We start from the raw sequence: 13,319 nt of genomic DNA on the forward strand, positions 1-13,319 counted from the left end.
GAAGATGTGCTTGTTTGACTTGGTTTTGATATTCCTTGGTTGCCTGGGGTCTTCTGAAGCAATTCTAGACTGGCTCTTTGGTGGTCATCATATCCTTTTGTTCTGATTGTCAAACTAGGTTTAAATATTCCTCAGGGGAAATAGCATAACTTTCAGCAAATTATATTTCTAAAGATACAAACACTTACGTTTGAGATATAATTTGGTGTGCACTTTATTTTGGATCATATGTAATGCTTAGAATTTAAGAGGCAGGTGTTTGTTTTTTTCTATGTGAATTGTAAACTGTGGCAAGATTCAGAAGCAAACTAGTTTTGTACAGTATATTGTTTAGAAAAACTATCAATATATGGAGAGAGCACTATTGACATCTGCGGTGGCTGTATTTTTACCTTGCCAGGCAAGCAAGGTTCTGGCTTCAGCAGATCAATTTTATGATTATGAAGGTGTTAAGCAAGTTTTTCTCCTTTTGAGGAGGAAATAAGCATTCTGGAAATGCTTAGAAAATATTTCTAAGAATATAAGACCTTTCCATTTTTCATGGACATTATTAAATTAAAAATCTAATTCTATATATTCAGACTTTCCTTAATTTCTGTCCTCTCCCCATTTGGTTTTAGACTCATCAGCTGGATTGCTCTGCTCACTGTCTGCGTCTAAAGTTCCTGACAGGAAACCAAATGCAATTCTATGTACCAAAGTCAGATGAGGATATCTATGAACTGGTAATCTTAACTCTTCAATGAGGTCTGCGTTTTTTAAGAATGCCATTTATTAATCATCCTCTTGGGCAATTAACTGCAGCCGTTTGAAATTCATTAACATCAAGGACTTGAAATCAGTAGCAGGGCCTTAAACCAGGGTTTCCCAAACTTTTCTTTCCCGTGGCCCGGTTATTTTTACACTTCTCCTTCGTGGCCCACTAAAATTAGGGGGTGGAGCCAGGGGACTTTGGGGGTGGAGCTGGGAGATAGGAATTATGTCATTTTCTGTGGTGTCAACGACCAAGTGATGTCACTTCTGGGGCACACTGAACCAAAACTCCACCTCTTCCTGTGATGTCACTTCCAGTGCACTCCCCCAAACCTTCCTCTTCTTTGGAAGTAAATTCATTTTCAGAAAAACCTTTCTGAAACTCATGCTGAGCCAAAATGGGGGTGGAATGTGGGCGGTCCTCTCTTTGCTGTTTGTGTATTCTTCTCCAGCTTGCAAGCACTCCTAATGCCCATGTTCAATTGCCTGCAGCACCTACACATCCCTTCCTCAACAGCACTGGCCATTGTATGCAATTGGGAGTGTTGTTGCCATTACCATCAGGAATGCCAGCACTGTGTACCACCCACACTGGGCCCTGCTATACCTCAAAATACCTCTGCACTACCTCAAAATACCTCTGCTCTACCTCAAAATACACTGACACATTTAGTAGGCCCTTCCTTCAGCTGCTACTACTGGAACCCTGTTTCAAGCTACAACAAGCTTGCTTGGTTTCAAGAAAATCTTTTGACAGTTATTTTTCATACTTTTCTTTGGTTGAAACATGGGGAAATTGCTGTGAAAGGTAGCAGAGAATTGTACTGCAATTAATGAATTAATTTCAAGTTATATGAAGTTCATACAAGCTTTTCTGCAGTTATCCCAAAAAGGATATTTATGAGGGGCTTGTAGCTTTTTACTGGATGTGTTTCCCGTGCCTTTAAAAGCAACCAGTTGTGCAGATACTTAGCCAGTGAACTACTTTCATCCTCTTTAATATCTACAGGAGGAGTTTAATTTTGGTGTCAGAGAGCTGTTAAAAGCAGGATCAGTAAAATGGTGCCATGTTCATAGTACCACCTCTTCCAGTGCTGTTGAGATATACAGCAGTAATCTCCAGTAATCTCTTTCTGCCCCACACCTCTTACTCTCACTCACTCACACAGAAATCTCATAGAAGGCCACCTGGCTATAACTGGGGGTGCCAACTTTTCATTGGCAGAGCTCCTATGTCTGCAACAACAGTATGATGAACAGAAAAGTTTCATCCAGTAAAAATGGAAGGAAGGAAGGAAGGGAGGGAGGGAGGGAGGGAAAGACATGGAAAGATAAAACATAAACATAAGAGGAGCCATGTTGGATCAGGCCAGTGGCCTATCCAGTCCAAAATTCCCTCATACAATGCCCAAAAAGCACCAGAATGTCCACTAGTGGGACCAGGGAACTAGAAGCCCTCCCACTGTGCTTCTCCCCCTTCCAGCACCAAGAATACAGACAGAGCATCACTTGCACAGCAAGAAAGAAAGAAAGAAAGAAAGAAAGAAAGAGAAAGAAAGAAAGAAGCCTTCCTCAGCATCAGATAACCCCAGCCAGCAAAAATTCTGCCCAGGGGTCGTTTGGTAAAAAAAATAGCTACTGGAATGCACACTCCTCGCCCCTCCCAGCTGAAAAAAACACACACACCCTTCTTTGCCACCCAGGCCTCCCGGGGAAATCTTCCCAAAAGAACATACTGCAAGGCACATGAAAGTTCATACACTGAAGAACACTTCATGGGTCTAAAGTGCCAGTGGATGCTAGCTTTTCTCTCAAACACTGAGAGCGGGGGAGATGGAAGGAGAGGCAGCCCAGCTCCTCTCTGCACAACACAGAGACGGGGTGGGGCTAGCTTTGCTGGGGGTAGGGCTAGCTTTGGCTTTTCTTGTGACCCAGTAGTGAAGCTTCCATGGCCCGGTACCAGGTCACGACCCTGCAAATGGGAAATATTGCCTTAAACCATCAGTAAAATACTTTTTGTGTGTGCTTGCATGCAGTGGAGCAAATAAATTTAGGATTCTTTTCTGTTTGTAATTCATTTTTGATCTGGAAAATAATACTTGTTGCTAATTATTCATTCCTATTGGATGAGGAAAATGAAGCATTTAAATAAACAGAGAGAAGGGCTATTTGCAGGCCAAGGTAACCATCTGAGTGGTTACTGATAGTATTGAAGGGCAAAAATCAATGGCTCCAATAATAGAAGGCAACAAGAAATAGTATCTTGATAATGCTTAAGGAGTTTGAAGCTTCTGATTCAAGTCAGTAAGAAATCATACAAGAAAATGCTGATGTTATTTTACATTTTGAAAAATTCTTACTGTGAAACTGGTAGTAAAGAAATACCGTAATGTGACTATAAAAGAGAGTAAATACTGACCCCTAGCAGAAGTTAAAAGAACTACTAGACAAAGAAAATGCTGAAATGTGTGTAACAGGTGGCCAAACTGCAACTCAGGAGTCACATTTGGATCTTTCAAACATATTTTGTGGCTCTCAAAGCCCCCACTATCCCCTCAGCTGGCTTGGAGAAGGCATCTGTCTCTTTAAATCCCTTTGCAAAGCCAGCTGACAGGGGGGCTTGGAGAATGCATTTAAAGTTGTTTCCTTTCCACCTCCCCTGCCTCCCCATCTTCCTTCCTTCCTTCCTACCTACCTACTTACCTACCACTCTATCTTTCTTATTTGTTTCCAGTTGAAGAGGCTAGAGAATGATTGCCAAAATATATCACTTACAAGAAAAAAATCAGGAAACAAATAGTTCTAGTTGTTTAGTAGTTCAGTTTATTATTATCAATGATCAGTCAACATTGAAATAAATATGTTGTGCCAGCAGCTAAGGCTGCTTTTATTCTTGCCTGATGCTATCTCTCTCTCTCTCTCTCTCTCTCTGTGTATGTGCAATAATATATAATTGCACAGCATCTTGGGAACTGGCAGGCCAGACTGAATCCGGCTGCATTCATGTCTTGCAGCTCTTAAACATCTAACATTTATGCTATGTGGCTCCTATGTTAAACAAGTTTGGCCACTCAAGTTAAATCTAAATAACTGAAGACAAAGCTTAACATTTTAAGATGACGTGCAGCAATATCTAAAACAACAATTAAAAAAAACAGTGCCTCATAAAAGAAAAAAAAACATGCCCACAAATATAAAAACCACCAACCTGGCAATAAGGAAGCAGTATCTATACTATTAGTCACATGTGGCTTTCATTTGCGTATAGCAAAATCCATGGATCGCATCCAAATGAGGGCTAAAAAGATATTTCTGCAAATGTGGGGAATTCCCCAGGTATGCAGAGAAATCTGAAATGTTTGCATTCCCTCAAAGTAAAGTAAAACATTAAAAAAATTAAAAGTTACTTTGTGTCTGTGGCATTTGAGCCTGGCAGCAGCAATGACAGACACCAGGAGCTACTTGGGCTCAGAGTTGCTCCCAGACAACACTGCAGGGAGTTGGGGAGGGAGCCATGGAGACCCCACCAGGAGCAGCTTGGGTGACCTGCTGAGAGAGGGAAGGGGGGAAAGATTTCTCACCCCTGCAATTATCACAGGCCGTCACTTGTGGCATATATTCTTCTAACCATTTTTCTGTTGGTTTTTGCTTTGCAGTTATATAAAGAAATTGAAATCTGTGAGAAAGTCACACAACAAATTCATATTGGAAAATCTGACACATTGTCAGATAACTATGGTGAGTGCATAGATTCAGGGTAGCAATGTTGGTTTGAAGCAGCAGAACAAAGTTTTAGTCCAGTCCAGTGGCATCTTTTTATTTTTGTGTGTTTTATTCTGGGGATAAGTTTTTATGTGCACTCACACTTCTTCAGATGAGTGTGTGTTTTTCATGGATTTTATATCAAAGAATTTCTCCTTAGCAATCAGTTTGCTAGTATACCTTCTAATTTTCAGTCCTGTATTCTAGTTTGCATCCGGAGTCTTCATTCTGCTATTACTGCAGCCTTCCTCAAACGCAAGGAGACTTTTACCAGTGGGACACGCCTCTTCTGCCCCAGCAACACTCTGCCTCAGACAGGGGTTCTAGCTTTAGTGGCATAGTAGGGATTCAAATTTGAGTCTCCCAGATTATAACCTGAAACTCTAACCAATACACTACAGTGACTTTCATGTGGTGGGTGCTGCTAAACAGTTGTGAAAAGTTAGATCTAGGTGAGTCATGGAACTCATGGTATTGAGTTACCTTGTAGTTGCTGGTGAGCCTTGTCCTGATGAGTACATTCTCCAAGGCTAAAGCAGCCCTGGAAAGGGCCCTGCCCTTTTCTGAGATAAATCAAGGCTTTAACTGAAAATACTGTTGTGGTTGTCTAGCAACAGCCACAGAAGACATTTGTTTCTTAAAGCTACAGGTGTGTTTCTGTTATTTGAGGGGGTTATCCCTCAGGTTTTATTTTTTTTAATATCAGTTTTTATTATCTCAGGTTTTTAGAAAGATCTGTTTTGTCTGTCCCAGTCTCTGGACTTAAATACCACAGACGAGGCCACTTTCATAATTGGGCATATTGATAACAGCAGTAGTCATTTCTACATTTCATGAACCACAACAGCAGCCTATAGTCTCGTTTCACTTTTGTCCACTTTTTAGTGATAAATGAAGGTACCATCTACAAAAATTACTTTAAAAGCAAGACTTGGAAGAAGTTTCTACTATATCTGCATTCCCTCTTGTATTAAACAGTTTCCCTGAGGGCCATAAATACTTTGTTTAATGAACCTGTCACAACTCAGGGGGGTATTAACCAATTGCTGCCACCACTCTGGGTTAAGGGTTCCTCTTGAGAAGACCCCAAGCAGGCTTCCCTAGGACCTGCAGGCCTCAGTAGGCCCAGGATCATGACACCCCCCCCCCCCGCTAGACCAAATCATGTGATCTGGCAATCTAGATCCCCATCGATGATGCCTACCCAAAATGGGGTTGCCTTGGAAAACCAACCATCAAACATTAATATATACAAATAAACAATTGAAACCAATTATACACAATACAAGCACAGTCTCTCTCAGGAGCTTAGAGTTGATGAGTTTGGCTGTCTGTAGCCACCTCCCTCCAGTTTTCAGAACCTATGAAACAGCCTGAACTGCACCCACGATTTCTTTGCAGTAGCAGTCTGCATCTTCTCCCTCTTATCAAGTGGGCACCAGGCTTCACACAACCTTCCCTAGGAACTGCTTTCTGTAGTCCCACCACCCGACCATCCACCTTATGTGCAGTGCAGCATTTGCCTCTTCCTGGCAAGAATAGGTCACAAACCCAAACCCACGGGAATGTTTTGTGTGTTGATCTCTCACTACCACAAAGTCAGTGAGCATGCCCCAGGTTACAAAGTGTTCCCTCAAACTGTCCTCAGTATTCTGAAAGCTCACAAACAGTTTCCTCAGCTGTTCTGGTTCCTTAGAACCTTGTCTCTGTGAAGAACTGTTGTGGCACTTTGCCATCTTCCTCTCCTCCGTCCAATCCACTCCAGGAGAGTGTTTGGATTTATTTGCTTTCTTCTGCCATCTAAGTACATGTTCTGCCAAATCCTCCCCTACAAACATAGCCATAGGGTTGTGGTCATACACAGCAGCTATTCCACCCCTCATACTGGATGGGTATTCTGGCCACTGGAAGGGTAACTCCTTCAACTTCATTGATGTGCAGCACCTTCCTTTCTTCACCTGAGAGGAAATACTTTGGGTCCACAAGTAAACGATGGACAGATGTCAAAACGGAAGCAGTGTCTTGCCAGGCTATCACATCATGCCCATCCACAGTCACTTCCTTGCAGTGACACTGAGGAATACACTCAGGGTCTGGTTCAGAAGAAGTGGGTCCAGGGCCCACTGGCATCATATGGAATGCCACAGTAGTGGTAGACTTTGGGCACTGACTCCGTATATGCCCCAACTCGTTGCAGGAATAACAGCTGAGTACCTTCCAATCTCCTGCTAGCAGCTTCACACCAGCACCTGTAGAACTAGGAGACTGCTGCTGGGACAGTTCTTCCTTCACTTCAGACTGCTCCTCAGCACCAGGGTTAGGAGGAAGGTTTGGGCTTTCCTTCAGGTGACAATCACGACTGGTGCTGGGTCTCCATTCTCCATAGGCTTCAGCCAGGCGGTCTGCTCACTGCCCAGCTTCTTTGAGGATGGAAGGGCTCTTGTCAATCAGCGGGCATCTAATGTGCTCCGGAATAAGAGTCAAGAACCGGTCAATGCACATTAAAGCCTTAACATCATCTTCTAGAGTGTTAGCGTCGGCTACTTTAAGCCATAGGTCATAGGCCATCCCCAGCCTATACATCAACTGTGGGTAGGACTCCTTGGGTTCAGGTTTCACTTCCTTGAACCTCTTGAGGGGTCCTTCTTTGGAGAACCCCACACTCTCACACACTCTCTGTTTGAACAGCTTGTAGTCTGATCTCTCTTCCCCTTCCATCTGTCCAGACATTGAAGCCATAACTCCACTTAGCTGGGGTCTCAACAGCTCCATATATACTTCTTGGGGAAGCTTGTAGTCCATGCAAACTTGCAGGAATGCCTCAGTGTCCTCCCCTTCCTTGAATAAAGGGTACTTTTGTCTATCCCCTTGCACAGCAGCATCTGGAGGAAGCAGCCCCTTTTCAATTTTTGCCATTTCAAGCTCATGAGCCAGCTTCATTTTCTCTCTTTCCAGCTCCATTCTGGTTGCATTTTCTTTCTCCTCTTAACATCCTGGCTGCATTCTCTTTCTTCTTTTGCAGCTCTATCTCCAGCCTGGCCTTCTTGAAGTCTGCCTGCTTAATTTGCAGTTGAAGATGCAAAGTCTCCTCACTTGGGCATGCCATCTCTCTGTCTGATGTTTTCTCCTCAGACATCAAACCAACAGCCCCTGTTTGGATCTTTGTTCTAGGGACAGGCGTGTCCTCTAGCTTCTCTTTCCCAGACCAAAGGAGCATACACTAACTATCTAGCCTCACTATCCAGTTGACCCGAGAGCTAGAAAATAAACAAAATACCCTTTTACCACCTTTACCAGACCTTACTTGGTCCTGCCAGCACCTTCAAAAACTGTGGCTTCCTTAAGTCAGCAGCAAAAAAAATTTTCAAGGCCAGATGGCACTCTGCCTCACCAGGGTCCAAAACTAGTCCACCCCACCGCTGAAGCCACCATGTCACGACTCAGGGGTATTAACCAATTGCTGCCACCACTCTGAGTTAAGGGTTCCCCTTGAGAAGGCCCAGAGTTCCCTCCCAAGCCCTTCAGGTCTCTAGTAGCTTAGCCAAATAATAGGCATGAGCATCAGGCAGAGTGAACAACAATAAAAAGCTTTATTGCAGTGCAAGATAAATTAACAAGGTGAATGAAACAGTAAAAGGGTGAAGGGAAGATAAACAAATGCCCCAACACATCTATCTCTACAGTCCCTACTCTAATACTACACTTACCCCCCCCCCCTTGGGTAAGGGCCTTTCCCTTGCTTCCAACTCTCCAGACAACAGCCTACCTCCAGGGAAAGAACACCCACTTCTTGCGCTTGGCCTTTATATATTCTCTTCCGAAGCCCCACCCCTCTCTAGGACTGTTTCCCTCCAAACCCCTTGCTACCCAATCAGAGGGACAGAGGGGATCCTGGGAGATGTAGGCTTTCCCCAGTAACTCCTAAGCAGGCTTCCCTGGGACCTGCAGGCCTCGCTAGTCCCAGAATCATGACAGAACCCAAAAGCAAATTGCTGCCTTCTGGGAAGCTATAGAATTTCTGAACAGCAAATGACCCATTTTAAGAAAGCCTTAGCATTGAATAAATAATGCAGGATGGTTAGCTTGTATTTGCATCCTTCATACTCAGGAGCTGATGTTATAAACAAAATCCACTTTGAGACAAAGGCAAATAGAGATATCAGATACTCACAGGGTTTTCATTCAAGGTCTGGACAATTGATGAAGACTGCCCTGAGTGTAATGCATTTGGATGAATTAGCAAGAGCATGCTTGCCTTATATAATCAATGCTAGTCTTTAAAAACCAAATCTTAAAATGTTTTCTGAATAAGCATAGTTTCCATTTACTGTAATGCTCCAATGTATATTTTACTTATGATCCTAGAAATTTGTGCTTCTGGATGTCTGTCAGGTTTTATCTTTGTATTTTACTCACTTGAAGCTGGCTTCTTGACCTTGTTTCGTGAAGCCAGAAAAGGCCAATTTACACATACTTTCCCCCATGCACATGGGCCTCAGCAGCCCAGAAACAATGCAGCATGTGCCGTGGTAATATTGCTTTTTCCTTTGGTCAGGTTCTAGTACATGTTCATCATTATAGTACACAGATCAGTCTGCGAATAAGAGCTATGTGTTGCTTAACATGTTTATGTACATGCCAAAGTTTAAATGCCTCATACATACACAAAATCCAAAAGAAACAAGCAGAAACAAAAACAAGGCATTGTTTAAATCTGAGGGGACTCATTGCATGAATAATGTGCAGCAATCTTTATAAAATACTTTGGGGGGGGGCGCTGTAGAAACTGTCCCAATATTCTAAATTTGTTTATTCGTACAGTGAAAAAAAAAACAGTTAATGGAATGGAATGTTGTTTGTGTAATTAAATTCAATGGTGTTTAATTTTTATACCAATATTTCGACAGGTTTTTCTCTGTGTTCTATAGAAGAAGAAGGGATTCGCCAGCTCTATGTGAACAGTGTCAAAGAGTCAGGTCTGGCTTTCAAGAAAGGTATGATCCAGGGAAAGCTGTTTTCCTATTTAAATAATTTACTGAATCCAAGCTGCTTCTTTCTGCTATCCAAGATATCTTTATCTCTTCCACCTCACTGAAATGAACTTAAGAGTTGCTGCAAAATTATCCCAGCCATAGTCTTTTCCAAATGATTTTAGACTTCATTTCTGTTAAATCATCAACTATCATAACTTTTATGAACACACAAAGTAATTCCAGAAGAATGATGGGCTAGGGATTTTATTTCTATCTTATTATAGCTACCATTGGTAACTAATTTATGGAAGACTCAGGATAAATTTACTGAGAAAGTAATTTAAAAACAGGTCAGCACTGTAAAATATCTTACAAAAAGGAGATTTACTGGGATAATTATACTGTAAAACACTTAAATGACAGGAACTCTGTTGAATGCGTTTTGAAAACAATCTGCCATTTTAAAACTTCAGAAATGTCTTAGAATAATACAAGTTCAAGGCTTGGATGTGAATTCACAGAGTGTCTTTGGAAAAGTTAGGTATATCTGCAGAATTTTGACTCACAGTGGCCAAACAAGTTAAGGTTGTAAAGGCTGTGCGACGGGCACAATCCACAAGAGTGCTCTCCTGCATTGCTTCAGCCTCCCACCCCCACAGGGTGTGTAAGTGATCTAAAGTGAAATAAATGAAGTTACAGACGCCTCCCAGCTAGAAATAGTGCCAGGTTGGTGGCATTTGCATGTGCAAAGTCCCATGTAGTCCCTAATTAACAGATATGTCCCCTCTTGGGGAGGGAAATACCTCTCCTGGTCTTTGACGGGGCGCCGCCTCTGGGCCGAAAGAGGTAAAACTACAGAGTACCTGCACTCGGGCTTTCTCTGTAGTGGCTCCACACCTATGGAACCAGCTCCTGGAAGAAACGCGGGCCCTGCGGGACTTTGAACAGTTCCACAGGGCCTGCAAGACCATCCTTTTCAGGATGGCCTACATTGATTAAAGAGAGAGACTGCTAAGGAAAGATAAAAACTTACCATCTGTTAAATAGCACCAGGGTGTCAATTTTATTAGTTTTACTAATTTTATTAATTTTTAAATTTTAATTAACTTGTTAAATTAGTTATTGCTTTGAATATTATTGTACTTAATGTATTAATTTGATGTTGTTAGCTGCCCTGAGCCTGCTTCGGCGGGGAGGGCGGGATATAAAGAAAATGATGAATGAATACGTCTAGATTTTGCTGAGACTGCTCTACTGGGGTGAGCTGCAATAGTGTAGAAGAACAACTTTGTGGACTGAGCCCTATCTAAAAATTTTTCCTGTTGAATCATAATTACAAGTTTTGTATTTTGAAATACAGACATAAATTCAATACCCTGCTTTGAATCGTAAATTATTACTTTCTCTTTGCAGGCCTGAAAGCTGGTGATGAAATTATTGAAATCAATAAAAAAGCTGCTGAAGACCTGAATTCAGCCATGCTAAGAGATGTTCTTGTTCAGCCTTCTCTGTGCCTTACAGTGAGGACTTGTCCTGAGTCAGAGCAAAAACTAACACAGCTACCACCACGCCGCACAGATGGTTCTTTTGATCTGACTGACAGTCCTTTGAGATCTGTCAACAACAGTCAAGGTATCTCTCTTCAGTAAAAAAATTAAAAAATAAAAGCATGCCAGACTTACATCTAACCTTTCCTACACTTGAATATGTGTTCATCCTATGCATAAGAATTAGTTCATAGATCATCAAGGTTTTCCCCAAAAAACAAGTTACTTTTCCTCAGTCTCTTGTGAAGGAAATGGTGCTCAACATGGCCAAAACAGAACATATGATTTGGGAAGGGAGTTGTAGCCTAGGATTGGCATAGAGGTAGTACATTAACACCTAGTTTCTTTAAATGAAACTAAGTCCTCAGGGCCAGATGAACTGCATCCAAGGGTCCTAAAAGAAGAAGATATTGGATTTATATCCTGCTCTATACTCTGTATCTTAGAGTCTCAGAGTGGTCACAAGAGTGGTTACCTTCCCTCCCCCACAACAAATACCCTGTGAGATAGGTGAGGCTCTTACAGCAGCTGCCTTTTCAAGGAGAACTCCTACGAAAGCTATGGCTGACCCAAGGCCATTCCAGCAAGTGCAAGTGAAGGAGTGAGGAATCAAACCTGGTTCTCCCAGATAAGAGTCTGCGCACTTAACCACTGCACCAAACTGGCTCTCTGAACTCATGGACTCTCTGAACTCTGGCCATTATTTTTGAGAATTCTTGGAGAACAGGTGAGGTGCTTGAAGATTGGAGGTGGACAAATGTTGTCCCCATCTTCAAGAAGGGTGAAAAAGAGGATCCGGGTAACTTGATGTCTATACCTGGAAAAGTTTTAGAACAAATAATCAGTCAGTACTGGAATATTTAGAAAGGACAGTTGTGATCACTACGAGCCAGCATGAGTTTCTCAAGATCAGGTCATGTCAGACTAACCTTATCTCTCTTTTTTTTTAAAGTTACTACCTTGATGGATCAGGGGAATGCTGTAGACATAGTTTATCTTAATTTCAGTAAGGCTTTTGATAAGGTTCCAAATACTATTCTTGTTAACATGTTGGTAAAATGTAGTTTGGATGTTGTTACTGTTAGGTGGATCTGTAACTGGTTGACAAATCGCACCCAAAGAGTGCTTGCAATTGGTCCCTCATCCTCTTGGATAGGAGTGACAAAGGGAATGCCTCAAGGATCTATCGTGGGACCAGTTTATAAATTATTTGGATGAAGGAATAGAGGGAATGCTTATTAAATTTACAGATGATACTAAATTGGGAAGGATTGCAAATACAGTAGAAGACAAAGAGACAGGATGATCTTGACTGGCTGGAAAACTGGGCTAAAACCAATAAAATGAATTTTAACAGGGATAAATGTAAAGTTCTACATTTAGATAGGATAAATCCAATGCATAATTATAGGATGGGGAGACTTATCTTGGCAGCAGTATGTGCAAAAAGGATCTAGGGGTCTCACAGCCCAATCCAGACATAAGTGGCGGCTGGCCATGGTGTAGCTGCCGCGCCGCTAGTAGACTTCCTGAGGACTTTGGCACACTGGAGTGTGGGGAGGAAGAAGCGTAGCTTGTTGTGAGGGAGACAGTCGCCATGGCAACGCCTCTGGCATAGGCACACAAGGGAGGTGGAGGCAGCCGGAGAGGAGGGCCAGCCCACCCCACCCCCATTGGCCAGTCATGTGCCGCGGCTCATGACAGTTAGGGATGGGGAGAGGCGGCCCCAGAAAGGCTGATAGCCATCCCCAACCTACCCCCAAACAGAGAACGGAGCCAATGATGGGCAGACAATCAGAGGCAAAAGAGAGATGTCCCACCAACATGGAGAGGGAACAGGAATGAGGCTGAGCATGCGCGCATGAGAAGCCTGGCTTGGTGGCGAGGCAGGGGTGGGGGCGAGACAGGGCCGCATGGGACCACGGAGAAGCCATCAATCCCCTCACACCCTCCCACTGTCAGAGACTCTGCCAATAGCAGGCAGACAAGCAGGAAGTACCAAGTGCAGGAGTTCACTGTCATAGACAGCAGCTGGAATGTGTGTCTGGGAGTGAGCAGCCCAGCAGCAGACCCAGAGACCCCCTGTGCTGCCCTGATGCCCCCAGCCATGTGCACGGAACACCCCCCACAAGGGCCGCAGAACTCAGAGTGCGAGTGCATCAGCCGCAGAACTCCGAGTCCACTTCATCAGCCCCCCCTTAGTGCCCTGCGCACAACACCCCTGTGGGGTAGGGCAGGCTGAGGGGTGGCACTCCCCTCCCATGTCCAGCCACATGGGGGGCAG

The 13,319-nt window shown here is 43.2% G+C and overlaps 1 protein-coding gene across 3 annotated transcripts in view; it reads left to right on the forward strand.

Moving 5' to 3' along the window:
• Positions 1 to 13,319, forward strand: part of TIAM1 (TIAM Rac1 associated GEF 1) — a 338,703-nt gene that overhangs the window by 216,906 nt on the left and 108,478 nt on the right. For all 3 annotated transcript variants that reach the window (XM_060234342.1, XM_060234345.1, XM_060234346.1), the window contains 4 exons: positions 621 to 725; positions 4,410 to 4,491; positions 9,423 to 9,509; positions 10,902 to 11,120. In XM_060234342.1, coding sequence (XP_060090325.1) covers positions 621 to 725; positions 4,410 to 4,491; positions 9,423 to 9,509; positions 10,902 to 11,120 — 493 coding nt within the window. The remainder of the gene's footprint in view (positions 1 to 620; positions 726 to 4,409; positions 4,492 to 9,422; positions 9,510 to 10,901; positions 11,121 to 13,319) is intronic.

Source organism: Heteronotia binoei, chromosome 3 (assembly GCF_032191835.1).
Source record: "Heteronotia binoei isolate CCM8104 ecotype False Entrance Well chromosome 3, APGP_CSIRO_Hbin_v1, whole genome shotgun sequence".
NCBI classification, from domain to species: Eukaryota; Metazoa; Chordata; class Lepidosauria; order Squamata; family Gekkonidae; genus Heteronotia; species Heteronotia binoei.